General features: G+C 44.0%; 1 protein-coding gene across 1 annotated transcript; it reads right to left on the bottom strand.

Moving 5' to 3' along the window:
- Window positions 1–395: 395 nt before the first annotated feature.
- On the bottom strand, window positions 396–5,642 carry LOC145359777 (C-X-C chemokine receptor type 5-like). Its single transcript, XM_080214555.1, has 3 exons — window positions 5,634–5,642; window positions 3,140–3,154; window positions 396–1,491 (listed from the first exon to the last, which is right to left on the bottom strand). Exons 1-3 carry the CDS (start codon window positions 5,640–5,642, stop codon window positions 421–423), a joined length of 1,095 nt encoding a protein of 364 aa, XP_080070681.1. The 3' UTR covers window positions 396–420.
- Between the last annotated feature and the right edge of the window lie 13,831 nt (window positions 5,643–19,473).

The raw sequence follows: 19,473 nt of genomic DNA, 5'->3' as shown, positions 1-19,473 counted from the left end.
AGCCACATCACTGAAGCAGAAAGCGGCAGAGACAGTGTCTGGAGGGAGAAGTTTGAGAAAAAATATAGGAGAGGGAAGCAGGAGGAGGAAAATTAATAACAGATAATGGACTTTTGCAGAATATGTGAAAGCAACACAAGACAGACAGATCCATCATAATCAACATCTCGGAAGACAAGTGATCAAACCCACATTGCTACTTTTATTGGTTTCTGAACCTGTATCTGTCTGCTCTGCTGGCTCATTTAGGCACTTATTTTCCAAAGACACTCCTGCTATCAAAATATATCACTGCAGCTTATTTATATTGCGAGTAATTTGTCTATTTCGCACCCAGTTTGATATCTAGAGTTTGCACCTCTATTGTCAAGCCCCCATTTTCTGGTTCCTGTCAAACATTGGCTGAAATCAGCTCCGTGTTTAAACATTCGACCAGGAGGTGGTATTTTCAGAAAGTGAAGGGCTTCCATTCTTCCCAGCATGTTTGAGGTGGAAGTGGCTATTCATGGTCGCCTGACTAATGCAGCCCATCTCCTTGAGAAGTTTCAAGATGTCATTTCTGAATTTGACCCCAATGAACACATAGAGGACGGGATTCAGGCAGCTGTGACTGAACCCAACACTCTCTGACACTACAATGGTAAATGCCAGCTTTCTGTAGAAATCACAACCTCCACTGATCACATCGAACAAGCGCAACGTTTTGATGAATATCGCCACGTTGTAGGGAGTCCAGCAAATGAAAAACATGGCAGTGACCGTCAGCACCACCTTGACAGCCTTGTGCCTCTCAAATTTCTGCGCCTTGCACAGGGTTCTAACCACCATACTATAACAGTAACACATGACAGCAAGCGGCAAGGCAAAGCCAATCCCATGGTACAAAATCTGCTCTGCTAACAGCCAGTTGTTAGCCATCAATTCATTTAATGGGTAGGTGCATTTTGTCTCATTTGAGGGCAAGAACGTCTCAACTTTTAAGAAGATTAGAGTGGGAATTTGGAGGATGAAACCTGTCCCCCAGACAGCTGAGCAGACCAGGTGGACATTCTTGGCTTTGCGTTTTTTGTAAGTCTGAACTGCGTGGACAATGGCAAGGTAACGGTCAAAGCTGATGCACCCCAACAGCAAGCTGTTGCAGAAGAAGTTGAGCTTGTGAATGGAACCTATCAGTTTGCAAAGGAAGACACTAAAGTGCCAGCCAAAAATTCTTTCAATGGCAAAAAATGGTAGGACCAGAACAAGGAGCAGGTCTGCCATTGCCAGGTGCAGCAAGTAGTTGTCAGTCGGAGTCCTGGAATGCCTGTAACGCAGCAGAATCAGCATCACCAGACCATTTCCAATGGTCCCAAACAAGAACACTAAGAAATAAACAATGGGTACAATGACTTTCTGGAAATACTGGGGGGTTTCATCCTCTTCAGAGCAATATGTTTCTCCATAATCAGTTGTAGTAGTATAATTGTCAGCATAGTCCAGAGACCAATCATCCTGAAAGGAAATTTACAAACACTGAACATGAAAGTGGTTTCAGAAACAATTGATTCATTAAATTGAAAACATGTCAACCTTATTCTTCCCATAAACAGTGTCACACGAACTTGTGTCTCACTATTTAACTATCAAAGCAGCTCAGACTTTCAGATCAGGTACCCTCTAACCTCAGCTGGGCAGTGGGTAGGGAAATTGGCAGGTCATGCTAGCAGCTGTACAGAACCTTAGTTAGGCCTCATTTAGAATATTGTGTACAATTCTGGTCGCCACACTACCAGAAGGATACGGATGCTTTGGAGAGGATACAGAAGAAGTTTACCAGGATGTTGCCTGGTCTGGAGGGTATTAGCTATGAGGAGAGGTTGGATAAACTCAGTTTGTTCTCACTGGGACAATGGAGGTTGAGGGATGACCTGATAGAGGTTTACAAGATTATGAGTGGCAAGGACAGGGTGGATAGTCAGATGCTCTTTCCTAGGGTAGAAAAGTCAAGTACTCGGGGACATAGGTTTAAGGTGCATGGGGAAAAGTTTAGAGGAGATGTGCGAGGCAGGTTTTTACACAGAGGGTGATGAATGTCTGGAACACGCTGTCCAGGGAGGTGGTGGGAGCAGAAATGATGGCGGCATTTAAGGGGCAGTTAGACAAATACACGAATAGGATGGGAATGGAAGGATACGGACTCTAATGCGGTTTTAGTTTAGGCAGGCATTGTGATGGGTGCAGGCTAGGAGGGCCGAAGGCCCTGTTCCTGTGCTGTACTGGGGTGGGCACAGGAAGAAGTCTCACAACACCAGGTTAAAGTCCAACAGGGTTATTTGGAATCACGAGCTTTGGGAGCCCTGCTCCTTCATCAGGAGCACCTGTTTTTTTTGGGGGGTGGCACAGTGGTTAGCACTGCTGCCCCACAGTGCCAGGGACCCAGGTTCAATTCCCAGCTTGGGTCACTGTTTGTGTGGAGTTTGTACATTCTCCCCATGTCTGCATGGGTTTCCTCCGGGTGCTCCAGTTTCCTCCCACCATCCAAAGATGTGTGGATTAGGTGGATTGGCCATGCTAAATTGCCCCTTAGTGCCAAGGGGGACTGGCTAGGGTAAATGCATGGGGTTTTGGGGATAAGGCCTGGGTGGGAATGTGGTTGGTGCAGATTCAATGGGCTGAATGGCCTCCTTCTGCACTATAGGGTTCTAAGATTCTGTGCACTGATCTTTATTCTTTGAAATGAGAATGGGTCCTTATTGATCTTGGGGTAAAGAGAGGAGAAATCAGTTTGAATTTCAAGCACCGACTCCTGCTGAAACCTGTGACTGTCTTGGGGGGGTTGTTAAGATGAGGGTAATGAAATCCCAGATTTCACCAAATTGCTTGGAATGCCAGTCTCCCCATTGCCTCCAATGCTCTAAGATCAGCCCTTACAGGGTGGAGTTAATGGGAAATCCCATTGACCAAAATATCCCACTGCCAACTAATAGCTCACTGCTTCCCAGCGCGAGAAACACACTAGAGGGAGACCAGAGAATCCTACTCAAATTCTCTTGCACCAGTGTTAATGCACAAGATACTTCTTCAGGATTAAGCAGGATGTAATTTATGGGGAAGCTTTTTCATTTCAAGTAAATAAAAACAAAACGTTGGAAATACTCACCAACTCAGGCAGCATCTGTGGAGAGAGAACCAGAGTTAATGTTTCAAGTTAATAAACTTTCATCAAATTTATCAACTCAACTTCAGTTTTGAAATTTTAAATGGACCCACCCCAGTCTTATCAACTTTTAGAGAGAGAGTGTTTTAAATTTTCACAGCCCATTGTTTGATTCAATGCTCCCCAACATTACCCAGAATGACCACACACTAGTTTTAATGATAATAGTTCCTCTCTACTTGCTTTATCAAATCTCATCTTAAACCGTTCCATTAGACCACCTCTTAATCTTCAATACTCAAGGGAAAAAATGATTATAGGCAGTTAACAGGAATTTGATTTTGACAAATGGATTTTAATGTGGGGAAGTGTGAGTTCATGCACTTTGGTAGGAGAAATCGAAAGATAGATTATTAACTAAATGGAGAGAGACTGCAGGGTGAGTGAAATACAGAGTGTTCCAGTGCATGAATCACAGAAAGCTAGCAGCCAGGTCCAACAAGTAGTTAAGAAGGCAAATGGCATTTTGGCTTTTATTGCAAAAAAGTTGGCATTTAAAAATAGGAAGGTTTTATTGCAATTGTACAGAGTGTTGATGAAGTCTCACCAGGAACATTGCGTACAGTTTTGACTCTTTACTTTAAAAGGGATATTGTAACATTGGAGGCAGTTCAAAGCAGAATTACCAGGCTAATTCCTGGGATGAGAGAGTTGTCCTATCAAGAGTGACTGAATATTCTGAGTCTGTTCAAACATACAAGATCCTGAGGGGGCTTAATAGGGAAGATGGTGAGACGTTTTCACTAGTGGGAGAGTCTCAAACAAGGGGACATCGTTACAAGATAAAGGACCGGTCATTTAAAACTTAGATATGTAGAAATTTCTTCTCACAGAGGGTGGTGAATCTCCAGAGTTCTCTGCCCCAAAGGATGGTGGAAGCTGGTTCATTAGAAGTATTTAAAGTGAGGGTGGATAAATATTTGATAGATCGAGAAATAGAGAGCAATAAGGGAAATGGCACAGAAAGGAGTTGAGGCCAGCAGAGATCAGTTATGATGATATTGAATGGTGGGGCAGGTTTGAAAGGCCTGGTGGCCCACTCCTGCTTCTATTTCTTGTGTTCTTATGTGTTGTGTGGGGGATGTAGAGGGGATTTAACAGTTCAGTGTGGGCAAAGAATGCAACACATTTGCTGTTTTAGAGATTGCAGCTGCTGTGTCGGAATTCACACTGAGATCTACACAAACGAAGTTATCATCTGCTGTGGTCTCAGAGAAGACAGAACCTTCACCACAGTCCCAGGAGGCTGAAAACAAATGTTCTTCTAAATAAAATGGATCAAACCAGAACATTACTAATTTAGAGAGTTTATTTTGAGACAACTGCTATTTATTTCTTAAACCACCATCATTCTCAGTTGTTCTAAAGCTCTTTTAATATTCATTCAGCAAAAACCCCACTCTGCTCACCTTTGGGTACAAAATGTTTATGGTGTCTTCACACTTGCCTGCCTCTTTGCAAACTGTGTTGCATTAATTCAATCAGCCCACAGCAACGGGCGACCGGGAAACCAATATCTTAGCAAGAATTCAACACAGTTTCATCCCAATAGAGAGAGAGTGAGAAGGAAGGTTGGACATTGTTTTTGTTGAAGCATGGAATGCTTTTCCACAGGTAATGGTTGAGGAGGAAACCAGTTAGTTTGAAAGCAATGGAGTCTTTTAAGGGAAAATTGAACGAAACCCTTGAGGCAGTGAACGATACAGGACTCTGGGGAATGAGTGGAGCAGTGGGATTAGTTTGGGATTACATACCAACATGTGAATTAAGAGCAGGAGTAGGCCACACAGCCCCTCAAGCCCACTCCACCATTCAATAAGATAATAGTTGATCTGATTGTGAGCTCAACTCTACATTCCTGACTACCCTGAGTACCTTTTACCCGCACCCTCCCCCCCCTTAGTTTTAGATTCTCCCACAAGAGGAAACATCCTTTCCATATCCAGCCTGTCATTACCCCTTAGCATCTTAGAAGTTTCTATCAAGTTGTCTCTTACTCTTCTAAACTCTAGTGAACATGAACCTAACCTCTCTAACCTTTCCTCATTGGACAACCCACCCATTCCTGGGATGAGTCTAGTAAACTTCTCTGAACTGTTTTAATGTATTTATATCTTTCCTTAAATAAGAAAATCAATACTGTACACAATACTCCAGATGTGGTCTCACTAATACCCTGGACAACTGAAGAATAACTCTCCTACTTTTGTATTCAATTTCTCTCACAATAAACAACAATATTTACAGTCTAACAGGTATTCCTAAAGACACCAGCAAAGTGAAGATCCCAGCAAAGTCTGCTGGTTAAAAGAGCTAACTCTGTATCAGACTGAAGACTGTGGGAGCAGCAAAGGATGTACAGCAATGAACGAACAAGGAAATTGATTGGACAGTGACTGTTGCTATGCCCTTGAACAAACAGTGACCAAATACAAACCTGTGTCATGTTCCTGAGAGAATTATGACTTCCTGATAGAGGCACAACCCTCAGTATTCGTGACCAAAAGGATTGATTAGTGCCTGTCCTTGGAGTATGCGATTGGAAACTTGATGAGAGCCTGCAGAATTTCTTTAAGAAGAGACACAGGGACATAGGCAGCAGCAACCCGGGGTCAACCACTGTCAAAGCAAGATCCCGAGCCTGGGTCTCAGAGACATTAAAGTAAAACCCATCAGCAGGGAATCTGATCAGTTCACCTCACTGTGAGTAGTATCTCCAAGTCTTGATATTTTGTGATGTATTGATACCTTTAGAATGCTTGAGTAGCGAAGCAAGTCAGAGGCTAGTTATTTTGTGCATGACAAATTTGATGCCTAGTGTAATTTTGTGGTAACTTGGTACAGTACAAGAAAGGAGATCTGTGTTGTACAATAATTCAAGAGTTTGAGTGTCCGCAGCATCCGTTAGCCAGAGTTTAAGGGCAACACATTCTACTAACTTTCCTAATTACTTGTTGTACCTGTTACAAGCCATTTGTGCTTCATGCACTAGGACACCCAGATTCCTCTGCACCTCAGTGCTCTACCAGCTCTCCATTTAGATAATAAGTTTCTTTTTATTCTTCCTGCCAAAATGGACAATTTCACATATGCCCACATTATACTCCATTTGTCAGATTTTTGGCCACTCATTTAACCGATAATCCCTTCATAGTCTCCTTATGCTTTCTTCACAATTTACTTTCCTGCCTATCTTTGTATTGTCAGAAAATTTAGCAACCATACCTTCAGTCCCTTCATTCAAGATATTTATATAAATTGTAAAAGGTTGAGGCACCAACACAGATCACTGTTACACACCACTCACCACATCCTGCCAACCTGAAAAAGACCAACTTACACCAATTCTGTTTCCTGGTAGGGAGCTAATCTTCTATCCATGCCAATATGTTATGCCCTATACCATGAGCTGTTAATTTCCACAATAACTTTTGATGTGGCACCTTACCAAATGTCTTCTGGAAATCTAAGTACAGTACACCTACCAGTTCCCCTTTATCCACAGCACATGTGACTCATAGAATTATAGTCCCTACAATGCAGATGGAGGCCTATCGAGTCTGCACTGACTCTCCAACAGATCACCCCACCCACACCTTATCCCCATGACCCCACATATTTTCCCCTCTAATCCTCTTAACCCTGCACATCTTGGGACGCTAAGGGGCAATTTAGCATGGCCAACCGAACTAAATTGCATATCTTTGGACCAACGGAGGAAACCCGAGCACCCGAAGGAAACGCACACAGACATAGGGTGAATGTGCAAACTCTGCACAGACAGTGACCCAAGGCTGGAATCGAACATGGGTCCCTGGCGCTGTGAGGCAGCAATGCTAACTACTGAGCCACTGTGCTGTCCCTTCAAAGAGCTCCAATAAATTAGTTCAACATGATTTCCCTTTCACAAAACCATGTTAACTTTGCCTGATTGTCCTGAGTTGTTCCCTCCTATAACTTCTTTAACAATGGCTTCTTTGGGACTGATACCGAGTTGAAGACAGCAAGCTGAACAGTAGCAACAGTGACTCAGAGTTCTGGGGGGCAAACAGGGAGATTCATAAGGCTGGAGGAAGATACTGAGATAAAAAGAAGAAAGATCATGAAGGGATTTGTAAAGCTAAACTTTAAAGTTTATTTATCAGTGTCACAAATAGGCTTACATTAACACTGCAATTAGGTGACAGTGAAATTGAGGCATTACCAGACCAGGCACTAATGTATGCCAGTGAGCATGGGAATGATGTGTGGTACCTGGTATGTATACACACACACACTTGCACACACATGGGGATGATGTGTGGAGCCTGGTATGTATACACACACACACTTGCACACACATGGGGATGATGTGTGGAGCCTGGTGTAAACGTGCATGCACATATGTGCACACATGGACACCACACACGCATGCGCACATACGCAAACTCACTGGAGATGGAGGCTCCACAAATATTCCCACCCTCAATAATTGGGGAGCCCAGCATATCAGCGCAAAAGATAAGGCTGGAGCTTTGCAACAATCTTCAGTCAGAAGTGCCGAGTGGATGATCCATCTCAACCTCTTTCTGAGTTCCCAGCATCACAGATTCCAGTTTTCAACCAATTTGATTCACTCCATGTAATATCAAGAAAAGGTTGAAGGAGCTGAATACTGTAAAGGTGATGGGTCCTGATAATATTCCAGCAAAAGGTACTGAAGATTTCTGCTCCTTAACTTGCTGCTCTCATAGCCAAGTTCTCCCAGTACAGCTACAACATTAGCATCTACCCAGCAATGTGGGAAATTGCCCAGGTCTATCGTGTACACTAAAAGCAAGACAGATCCAACTTGGCCAATTACTGCCCAATCAGTCTACTCTCAATCATCAGTAAAGTGATGGAAGGGGTTATTGACAGCGCTATCAAGCAGCACCTGCCCAGCAATAACCTGCTCAGTGATGCCCAGTTTGGGTTTCACCAGTTTACTCCCAACCTCATTACAGCTTTAGTCCAAACATAAACAAGGAGCAGATGTTTAAGAGGTAAAGTGGGAGTGACTGCCATTGACAAGAAAGCTGAATTCGATCAAATGAGGCATCAATGAACCCCAGCAAAACAGGGGTCCATGGCAGTCAGGGACTCTCCGCTGGTTGAAGTCATACCTGGCACAGAGGAAGATGTTTGTGGTTGTTGGAGGTCAATCATCTCAGTCCCAGACAAAGATTCCTCAGGGTAATAGGTCCAGCCATTGCTGAATCCCCCACTGTCAACATTCTGGGATCACCATTAATGAGAAACTCAACTGGGCTAGCCACATAAACACTGTGGCTACAAGAGCAGGTCAAAGACTGGAAAATATGCAGAGAACAACTCACATCCTGACTCCCCAAAGCCTGTCCACCATATACAAAGTACAAGCCAGAAGTATGATGGAATATCCTCCACTTGCCTAGATGAGTACAGCTACAACAGCATTCAAGAAGCTCAACACCAACAGGACCAACAGGAGGGGCAGGGTGGCACAGTGGTTAGTATTGCTGCCTCACAGCACCAGGGACCCAGGTTCACTTCCGGCCTCGGGTCACTGTCTATGTGGAGTTTGCACATTCTCCCTGTGTCTGTGTGTGTTTCCTGCAGGTGCTCCAGTTTCCTCCCACAGTCCAAAGGTGTGTGGGTTAGGTTGATTGGTCGTGCTAAATTGGTCCTAGTGTCAGTGGGATTAGCAGGGCAAATATGTGGGGTTACAGGAATAGGGTCTGGGTGGGATTGTGCTGATTTGACGGGCCAAATGGCCTTCTTCTGCACTGTAGGGATTCTATGATAGGACAAGCAGCCCACTTGATTGGCAACCCATCGACAAATGTCAAGGTTCACTTCCTCCACCACCGATGAACAGTAACAGCTGTGTGCACCATCTATAAAATGCGCTGCAGCAACTCACCAAGGTTCCTTCAATAGCATATCTCAAATCCATGACCACTACAATCTAGAAAGAGAAGGTCGATAGACACATGGGAACACCACAACCTGCAAGTCCCACCATCCTAATGCATCGGTATTCCTTCACTGTCACTGGATCAAAATCCTGGAACTCCCTCTCTAACAGCACTGTGGGTATGCCTACATTACATGGACTGCAGTGATTCGAGAAGGCAGCTCATCACCACCTTCTCAAGGTCAATTAGGGATGGGCAATAAATGGCGGCCTCGCCAGCAACGCCTATGTCCTGTGAACAAATAAAGAGAGAAATGCTGTATAGTATATATGGTAAGGAAGCACCTCACACACTGACATTCGGAGGGTAATGTTGCATATTCAGCAAATTGTTTTGCTTCAGACTTTCCCATTTTGCAGTGTTTTTCTTTTCATGTTTATAATTCCAGTTACTGCAATGCACAGCTGTATATAGGGGCACTTGGATCACAGAGCTACAATGTTGTCAGCTGTGGCTTGCGTAATAGGTTAAACACTGTCCATCACCCCTGGGAACCAGCTTTGAAATCTATCATTAAAGATTGAACTTGCATTTCTATTGTGCTTTTCACAGCCTCACGACGACTTTACCATCATTGCTTTGCTGCAATTACTATTGTAAGCAGTGGTTGCCAGGGACCCAGTTTCAATTCCGGCCTCAGGTCACTGTCTGTGAGGAGTCTGCACAGGTTTCCTCCGGGTGCTCTGGTTTCTTCCCACAGTCCAAGATGCGCAGTTTAGGTGGATTAGCCACGGTAAATGTGCGTAGTGTGCGGGTTTAGGAGAGGGGGTGGGTCTGGGTTAGATGCTCTGTCGGGGGGTCATTGCAGACTCAATGGACAGAATGGCCTCTTCTGCACTGTAGAGATTTTATGATTCTATGAATGTAGGAACTGTGGCAGCCAATTTGTACACAGCAAGATTCAACAAGCAGCAATGTGATAATGACCTGTTAATGCTTCCCAATGATGTTGCTTGAGGAATAAATAGGATACGGTGGTGGGGGGCGGGGGTGTGGTTTGCCCCTGCTTTTCTTCAAGCTAATGTTCTAGAACTTTCAATACCCATTTCTCAAGGGTAGTTAAAGATAGGCAATAAATTCTGACCCTGCCAGCGAACCTCATGATGCATGAAAGAATAAAAGGAAAACAAGGCAGACGAGACCTCTTTTAAATATCTCCTCTAAAAAACACACAACACGGCACTCCCTCAGCACTGACCCTCTGACAGTGCGGCACTCCCTCAGCACTGACCCTCTGACAGTGCGGCGCTCCCTCAGCACTGACCCTCTGACAGTGCGGCACTCCCTCAGCACTGACCCTCTGACAGTGCGGCACTCCCTCAGTACTGACCCTCTGACAGTGCGGCACTCCCTCAGCACTGACCCTCTGACAGTGCGGCGCTCCCTCAGCACTGACCCTCTGACAGTGCGGCACTCCCTCAGCACTGACCCTCTGACAGTGCGGCACTCCCTCAGTACTGACCCTCTGACAGTGCGGCACTCCCTCAGCACTGACCCTCTGACAGTGCGGCGCTCCCTCAGCACTGACCCTCTCACAGTGCGGCACTCCCTCAGCACTGACCCTCTGACAGTGCGGCACTCCCTCAGTACTGACCCTCTGACAGTGCGGCACTCCCTCAGCACTGACCCTCTGACAGTGCGGCGCTCCCTCAGCACTGACCCTCTGACAGTGCGGCACTCCCTCAGCACTGACCCTCTGACAGTGCGGCGCTCCCTCAGCACTGACCCTCTGACAGTGCGGCACTCCCTCAGCACCGACCCTCTGACAGTGCGGCGCTCCCTCAGCACTGACCCTCTGACAGTGCAGCACTCCCTCAGCACTGACCCTCTGACAGTGCGGCACTCCCTCAGCACTGACTCTCTGACAGTGCGGCACTCCCTCAGCACTGACCCTCTGACAGTGCGGCACTCCCTCAGCACTGACCCTCTGACAGTGCGGCACTCCCTCAGCACCGACCCTCTGACAGTGCGGCGCTCCCTCAGCACTGACCCTCTGACAGTGCAGCACTCCCTCAGCACTGACCCTCTGACAGTGCAGCACTCCCTCAGCACTGACCCTCTGACAGTGCGGCACTCCCTCAGCACTGACCCTCTGACAGTGCGGCACTCCCTCAGCACTGACCCTCTGACAGTGCGGCACTCCCTCAGCACTGACCCTCTGGCAGTGCAGCACTCCCTCAGCACTGACCCTCTGACAGTGTGGCACTCCCTCAGCACTGACCCTCTGACAGTGTGGTACTCCCTCAGCACTGACCCTCTGACAGTGCAGCACTCCCTCAGCACTGACCCTCTGACAGTGCGGCACTCCCTCAGCACTGACCCTCTGACAGTGTGGCACTCCCTCAGCACTGACCCTCTGACAGTGTGGTACTCCCTCAGTACTGATCCCCCGACAGTGCAGCACTCTCAGTAGGGACCCTCTGGTCAGTAAATTTGCAGATGTCACCAAGATTGGTGGCATAGTGGACAGTGAAGAAAGTTATCTCCGATTGTAACAGGATCCTGATCAATTGGGCCAGTGGGCTGACAGATGGCAGATGGAGTTTAATTTAGATAAATGCGATGTGATGCATTTTGGTAGACTGAACCAGGGCAGGACTTACTCAGTTAATGGTAGGGCGTTGGGGAGAGTTACAGAACAGAGAGAGAAATGGGTACATGTTCATAGCTCCTTGAAAGTGGAGTCACAGGTGGACAGAGTGATGAAGAAGGCATTCAGCATGCTTGATTTTGTTGGCCAGAACACTGAATGCAGGAGTTGGGACATCTTGTTGAAGTTGTACAGGACATTGGTGCAGCCACACTTGGAATACTATGTACAGTTCTGGGTCACCCTATTAAAGAAAGGATATTATTAAACTAGAAAGAATGCAGAAAAGATTTACTAGGATGCTACTGGGAAATAATGGCTTGAGTTATAAAGAGACTGGAGACTAGGACTTTTTTCTCTGGCGTGTAGGAGGCTGACAGGTGATCTTATAGAGGTCTATAAAATAATGAGGGGCATAGATCAGCTAGATAGTCAATATCTTTTCCTAAAGATAGGAGAGTCTAAAACTCGAGGGGATATGTTTAAGGTGAGAGGGGAGAGATACAAAAGTGTCCAGAGGGGCAATTTTTTCACACAGAGGGTGGGGAGTGTCTGGAACAAGCTGTCAGAGATAGTAGTAGAGGAAGGTACAATTTTGTCTTTTAAAAAGCGTTTAGACAGTTACATGGGTAAGATAGAATATGGGCCAAATGTGGGCAATTGAGACCAACTTAGGGGTTTAAAACAAAAAGGGCAGCATGGACAAGTTGGGCTGAATGGCCTGTTTCCATGCTGTAAACCTCTATGACTCTATAACTCTGACAGTGTGGCACTCCCTCATTGCTGCCTTTCTTCTACACCGGAACTGACATTCCACTAGTGGTGACGAGATCAGCTACCTGGAACCCTAAACCTCTCCAATTTTCCACTCCACTTCTAAACTTCCCTCTTTGAGCAAACCTTGGTCACCTTTATTAATATCTTCTCATGTGGGTGCCTTTATGTTTGATAATATACCTGTGAAGCTCCCTGGAATATTTTATGACTTGAAAGACAGGTACAATATAAATGCAGGTTGTTGTTAATGGCTAGCAACCTCAAAGCACTCCCACATAATCTAATAATCCAGAAGGTACTAATTCAATTCCCGCGGTTTGAAAATTTGAATTTAGATTTTTTCTCATTTGGAAATCGGTAGAAGTGACCGTGAAGCCATTAGATTGTTATTGAAAGTCAACTGGATTCCTGAAGTTCCGTTTGGACGGAAACCTGTCATCCTGACCTCTGTGAAACTCCAGCCCCACACCAGTCTTTTAAAAGCCCTCGGAATGTTCCAGCAAGTCATTCTGTTGTATCAAACCACTACAAAGAAGGTGGTTCACGTTCTTTGCACAATAAGTGTGCCAACAACACCCACATCACAAGAATGAGCTTAAAATGCAGTATGATGATGATGATGATGATTCTAAAATGATAGGAAATGGAAAAAGCAGTAAAATCTATCTGTTGATGCACAGAATGATTAGAAACTGAGTACATCATAAATAGAGAGTTAAAGTTGGGAATTTTGTGCAGAGGGAAGGGGCTACAACTGCTTTCCTTGCACCTGAACCTCCCACACCCCCTGCCCACGTTCATCTTTTAGTTTAAAACTCTGTCTTGAGTTCTAATTCTAAAAAGAAACAGCTGTGAGGAAGGATCTTGGCTCAGGAGAGCAGGAACTAGGATTCGTGTGGTGAAAATAAGAATAAAGGGACAGAAAACTGCTGTGACTAGTTAATAGGGCCCTCCGCAATAGCTGTACTGCTCAAACCTGTATGATCAAGAAATTAAAGAAGTTTGTAGCATTGGCAATGCAGTGAACATGGGGAGATTTTAATCTTCATATAGACTGGATAAACTAAATCAGCAAAAGTAATTTGAAGGTAAGTTTATGGAATGTATTTTAGCCAGTTTTCCAGAAAACTACATTGGGAGACCAGCCAGGAAAGAGGCTATTTTGTTTTGTTTTTTGTGTAAAGACACAGGGTTCATAAGTAATCTCATCATTGTAGATTGACTGGGGAAGAATGATCATATTACAGACAATAATACTTCAGCTTTAGACTTATCTAGAGCTATTTCAAACTCATTATGAGAGTACTGAATTCAAATAAGGCTAATTACATAGAGTTGACGGGAGAGGTGGTCTTGTCACTGGATTAGTCGTCCAAAGGCTGAGGCTGATACACTCGGCGGGTGGATCTGAAACCCACCATGACAACTGGTTGGAATTCAAATTCAATTAACAAATCTGTAATATTATGGCTAGATTGTTAAATTATTGGTGATTTTGTCATTAAAAAAACCCCATCTGATTCACCAGTGCCTTTCTGGGAAGGAAATCTGCATGTATGACTCCAGACCCATGTGACTCTTAACTAACCCCTGAAGTGACCAAACAAACCATTCAGTTCAATTGTGGATGGGCAACAAATGCTGGCTCAGTCAGAGATGCCCACATCCCATGGAGGAATAAAGCACGAGGGGCAGATTGGGAAACTTAGAAGTTTGATGGTGGAGCAAATATTTCATAATTGCCCACACCCTCTGCATCGCATATATCTGCATTCCGCTGATAAAGAGGAAAACCTCCTTGAGAAGTGAGGTCCATCTGGGGCTAACTGAATAGATGAAGGATAGTACTGGTTCGAAAGGCTTATTGTATTGTCAAGGAGAGTAGTAAGTTTGAGGTTTGGGAGAGTTTTAGAAAGGAGTGAATGAAGGATGTGCAAAAAACTGAAACAGAGGAAGAATTAGAACAGCCAGAAATATAAAAGTAGATTGCAGATATTCTACAATTATGTGAGATTAACAAAAGTAAATTGTGGTCCCACTGAGAGTGAAACAGGAGCAATAACAATGGGGAATAAGAAAATACAGTAATAAGTCTCACAACACCAGGTTAAAGTCCAACAGGTTTATTTGGTAGTAAACGCCACTAGCTTTCGGAACACTGCTTCTTCTTCAGATGAGTGGAGAGTTCTCCACTCCAATCTCCACTCACCTGATGAAGGAACAGCGTTCCGAAAGCTAGTGGCATTTACTACCAAATACACCTGTTGGACTTTAACCTGGTGTTGCGGCACTTCTGGTTAAGCCAATTGTCGAACTGCTTTCTTCATTATTTGCTTTCTGTTTTCTTTACATTAATCCTTCTGGCTGTGATTAAATTCTCTAAATGTCCCAAAAACTTCAATGTGTCTTCTTCTGATATTACTTAAGAGTCCATTCTTCCCATTTCACTCAGTGTTTCTTAGTTTGTTCTTTTCTCCACCCAGCTTATCCTTCAAATCTTTCTTAAGCCCCACTTATCGAATGCTCTGAGTTTCACATTAATAATTAATTACTGAACTGACAGAGAATTTTCATTCATTGGGGAAAAGCAAGAATCTAATATTAAGGAAATAGTAACATGATTTTATCAAATGGATATCATGTTTGACAAAACTATTAGTTTTTTTGAGGATGCAACTGACAGTTAGATAAAGGGGATTAGGGTGACATGGTGGCACAGTGGTTAGCACTGCTGCCTCACAGTGCCACAGATCCGGCCTTGGGAGACTGTCTGCGTGAGTCTGCACATTCTCCCCGTGTCTGCATAGGTTTCCTCTAGGTGCTCCTGTTTCCTCCTCCAGTTCAAAAGTGAGAAGATTAGATGGATTGGCCATGCTAAATTGTCCCTTAGTGTTTAAAGATGTGCTGGTCAGAGGGATTCACAGAGTAAAGATGGGCTTGGGTAAGACACTCTATCAGAGAGTCAGTGCAGACTCAATGAGCCGAATGGCCTCCGCCTGCACTGTAGGGATTCTATTAGATTGGATTTTTAAAAGGTCTTCAGTAAATTGTTAAATTGTTGTACGAAATAAGAGTTGTGGGTAATATATTGGCATGGATTGTGGATTGGTTAAAGAACAGAATACAGTAGCAATGAACAGGCCATTTTCAAGTTAGCAGGTTGTTATTAGCAGAATCAGTGCTTAGACATCAGCTCATTACAATCAATTTTAAAATTTAGATTGTGAAGCCAAATGTAACATTTTCAAGTTTTTTAATGGTTCAAAGGTAATTAAGAAAGTAAGCTGTGAGAAAGATACAATAGCTCGAAAGAGATATAGTTAGGTTAAGTGAGTGGGCAAGAAGATGGAAAGGACATGATTGCAGGAGTTCCTCAGGCAAGTGCTCTAGGTCCAACTATCTTCAGCTGCTTCATCAATGACCTTTTTTCCATCATAAGGTCAAAAGTGGGGACGTTCGCTGATGATTGCATAATGTTCAGCGCCATTCACTACTCCTCAGATACTGAAGCAGCCTGTGTCCAAATGCAGTAAGACCTGGACAACATTCAGGCTTAGTTTGGTAAGTGGCAAGTAACACTCATACCACATGTGCCAGTCAGCAGTTCAAACAGCACACCACCACATTTTCAAGGGCAATAAAGGATGGGCAATAAATGCTGGCCTACCCAGCGACACCCACATACCATAAATGAATAAAAGGCGATGACCATCTCCAGCAAGAATCCAACCATCTCCTCTCAATGTTCGATAGCATTGCTAGCTCTGAATCCCCCATCATCAACATCCTGGGGTTTCCAGTGACCTGATACTGAATTAGACTTGCCATATAAATACTGTGGCTACAAGAGTAGGTCAGCGGCTAGGAATGTATCATCTACCTCCTGACCCCCAAAGTTTGTCTACCATCTACAAGACACAAGTCAGGAGTGTGAACAAATACTCTTCATTTGCTTGTATTAGATTTTTACACATGTACTGTAGAAATCATCCTTTCCAGATTTATCACAGCTTGTATGGCTCCTGCTCTGACCAAGACCACAAGTAACTACAGAGGGCTGTGAACGTAGCCCAGTCCATCATGCAAACCAGACTCCCATCTGTTAACTTCACATTACACTTCCCGCTGCCTCAGCAAAACAGCCAGCATAATCAAGGACCCCACAGACACAAGACATACTCTCTTCCACCTCCTTCCGTCAGCAATAAGATACAAAAGTTTGAAATCAAGTACCAACTGGTTCAAGAACAACTTCTCCCCTGCTGCCATCAGACTTTTGAATGGTCCTATCATATATTAAGCTGATCTTTCTGTACACCGTATCATTAACTGCAACATTAGATTCCACAACCTCTGCTTTCCTCCTCCCCTACGTACTCTATGAACAGTGTGTTTTGAGTGTATAGTGTGCAAGAAACAATACTTTTCACTATAATCCCAATATCTGACAATAATAAATCAAATCAAATCAAATCAAATCAGTGCAGCTCCAGGAACATTTGAGAAATTCAACATTATCCTAGGCAGTTGATTGGCACCCCTTCCACAAACATTCAATCCCTCCATCACTAATGCACAGCGGCAGCCATGTATACTATCTACAAACTACCCTGCAGCTACTCAACAAGATTCCGTCAACAGCACTTTTCAAACCCACGACCTCAACCACCTAGAAAGACAAGGGCAGCAGACACATGGGAACTCATGGAAACTCCAAGCTACATACCATCCAGAATGGGAAATATATCACTGTTCCCTCATTGTCGCTGGGACAAAATCCTGGAACGCCCTCCCTAACAGAGCTGCAGGTGTACCTATACCTCATGGACCGCAGCAGTTCAAGAAAGTGATTCACCATCACCTTCTCGAGGGCAATTAGGGATGGGCAACAAGCGCAAAATAGACATCCTGTTAATGGGGGGAACAAACATGGGGAAGTGAGGGATTTTGGCAGAATGAACAGAAAGCAATATGTTTGAATGGTGAGAAATTATTAAATATTGATGTTGAGAAGGATTTGAGTGAACTTTTATAAGAAACACAGACAGCAAACACGTAGGGATAGCAAGCAATTAGAAAAGCAAATGATCTGTTAGCATTTGTTAGTATAAAAGGAAGAAAGTCTTGCTTCATTTGTACAGGTGTTTGGTAAGACTTGGCACACAGTGTACATCCTTTACCTCAAAAAGAATCTCCTTGCCTTAGAGAGGCTACAACAAAGTTTCACTAAGTTGATTCCTGGGACGAGAGGGTTGTCCTATCAGGAGGGATTGGGTCGAATGGCCCAAACTCTCTCGACTTTAGGAGAATAAGAGGTGATCACATTGAAACATACAATGATCCTGAGAGGACTTGGCACATTAGCTAATGAGAGACTGTTTTCCTTGATTGGGAAGTCTAGAACTAGGGGCAATAGTCTCAATATAGAACAATCCCTATATTCAATGACTGAGACGCCACAGTCCTCAGGGGTAGAGAATTCAAAAGATTCCCAACCCTTGGTGAAGAAATTTCTCCTCATTTAATGGTAAATGGACCAACAACAAAGTGAGGAATTATTCCAGATGTTACAACTGACAATAGATTACTTGCATCAATAATCACATCCGATTCAGTATCAGAACACAGGAAAGTTTAGCTAAAACATTTTGCTCCATGTAAAATCTAAAAGTTGCACTATGCAAATAATTTCATTTCCTCTGCTCATAAATCAGTATTAAAACTTTGAAAGATTTAAAAAGCACTCAGAATATTTCTCACCTGTTATTACCAATTCCCCTCATCACACCCCAAAAATAAAGAATCAGGAATACTTACATCAGGGAAGTCTTTTAAAACGAGCCTCATCTTGGACACTTACACCCAGGTAATAAACTTTAGTGAAATGTGGATGAGTTATCTGTGAGTTGCGCTAACACATTGTTGTCACCTTTGAATGTGCGCAACTGCCACTATCCAACATCGTTGCAGAGACTTCTTTAAGATGATTGGCACTCCCCCATCTGACAAATTTAAATAAAGGGGACGGTCAAGCAGCTGCTGGGAATTTTCCCTCTTACCCCTTAATTTGCATTGCTAACTTCTATCAATCAATATGACTGTAAGCAGCTATTTGCAGGAGATAAAGGAATGATTTGCATTTATATAGTGCCTGAACAATCTCTGGATGTCCCAAAGCACCTTGCAGCAAATAAGAGCTTCAAGTTTTTAGGTTTCCAGATCACCTACAACCTGTCCTGGCACCACCAAACACGCTCCCCCCCCCCCCCTCCACAAAAGCCCACCAACACTTCTACTTTCTCAGGAGACTAAGGAAACTTGGCATGTCAGTTATGACTCTCACCAACCTTTACAGATGCATCATACAAAGTATTCTTTCTGGTTGTATCACAGCTTGGTATGGCTCCTGCTCTGCCCAAGACCGCAAGAAACTACAAAATTTCGTGAATGTAGCCATCACGTAAATCAGCCTCCCATCCATTGACTCTGTCTCGGCAAAGAAGCCGGCATGAGTAAGGACCCCACACATCACGGACATTCTCTCTTCCACCTTCTTCCATCGGGAAAAGATACAAAAGTCTGACATCATGTACCAACGGACTCAAGAACAGCTTCTTCCCTGCTGCTGTCAGACTTTTGAGTGAACTTGCCTTGCATTAAGTTGATCTTTCTCTACATCCCTAACTATGACAGTAACACTACATTCTGCACTCTCTTGTTTCCTTCTCTATGAATGGTATGTTTTGTCTGTACAGCACGCAAGAAACAATACTTTTCATTGTATGTTATTACATGTGACAATAATAGACCAAATCAAAATCATTGCTGCAAGGACCAATTTATCACGAAAGGCCCAATCGTCCATTTTCCAAAATATCAAATAAGGGAGGATATCGTGGCGCAAAACAAAGGAATGTCTTGGTGATCAATTA

This window comes from Carcharhinus amblyrhynchos, chromosome 29 (assembly GCF_965287045.1).
Source record: "Carcharhinus amblyrhynchos chromosome 29, sCarAmb.v2.hapA, whole genome shotgun sequence".
In the NCBI taxonomy this organism is placed as follows: domain Eukaryota; kingdom Metazoa; phylum Chordata; class Chondrichthyes; order Carcharhiniformes; family Carcharhinidae; genus Carcharhinus; species Carcharhinus amblyrhynchos.
Note: the sequence above shows the minus strand (reverse complement) of the source record. Positions and strands in the feature narration are given on the sequence as shown.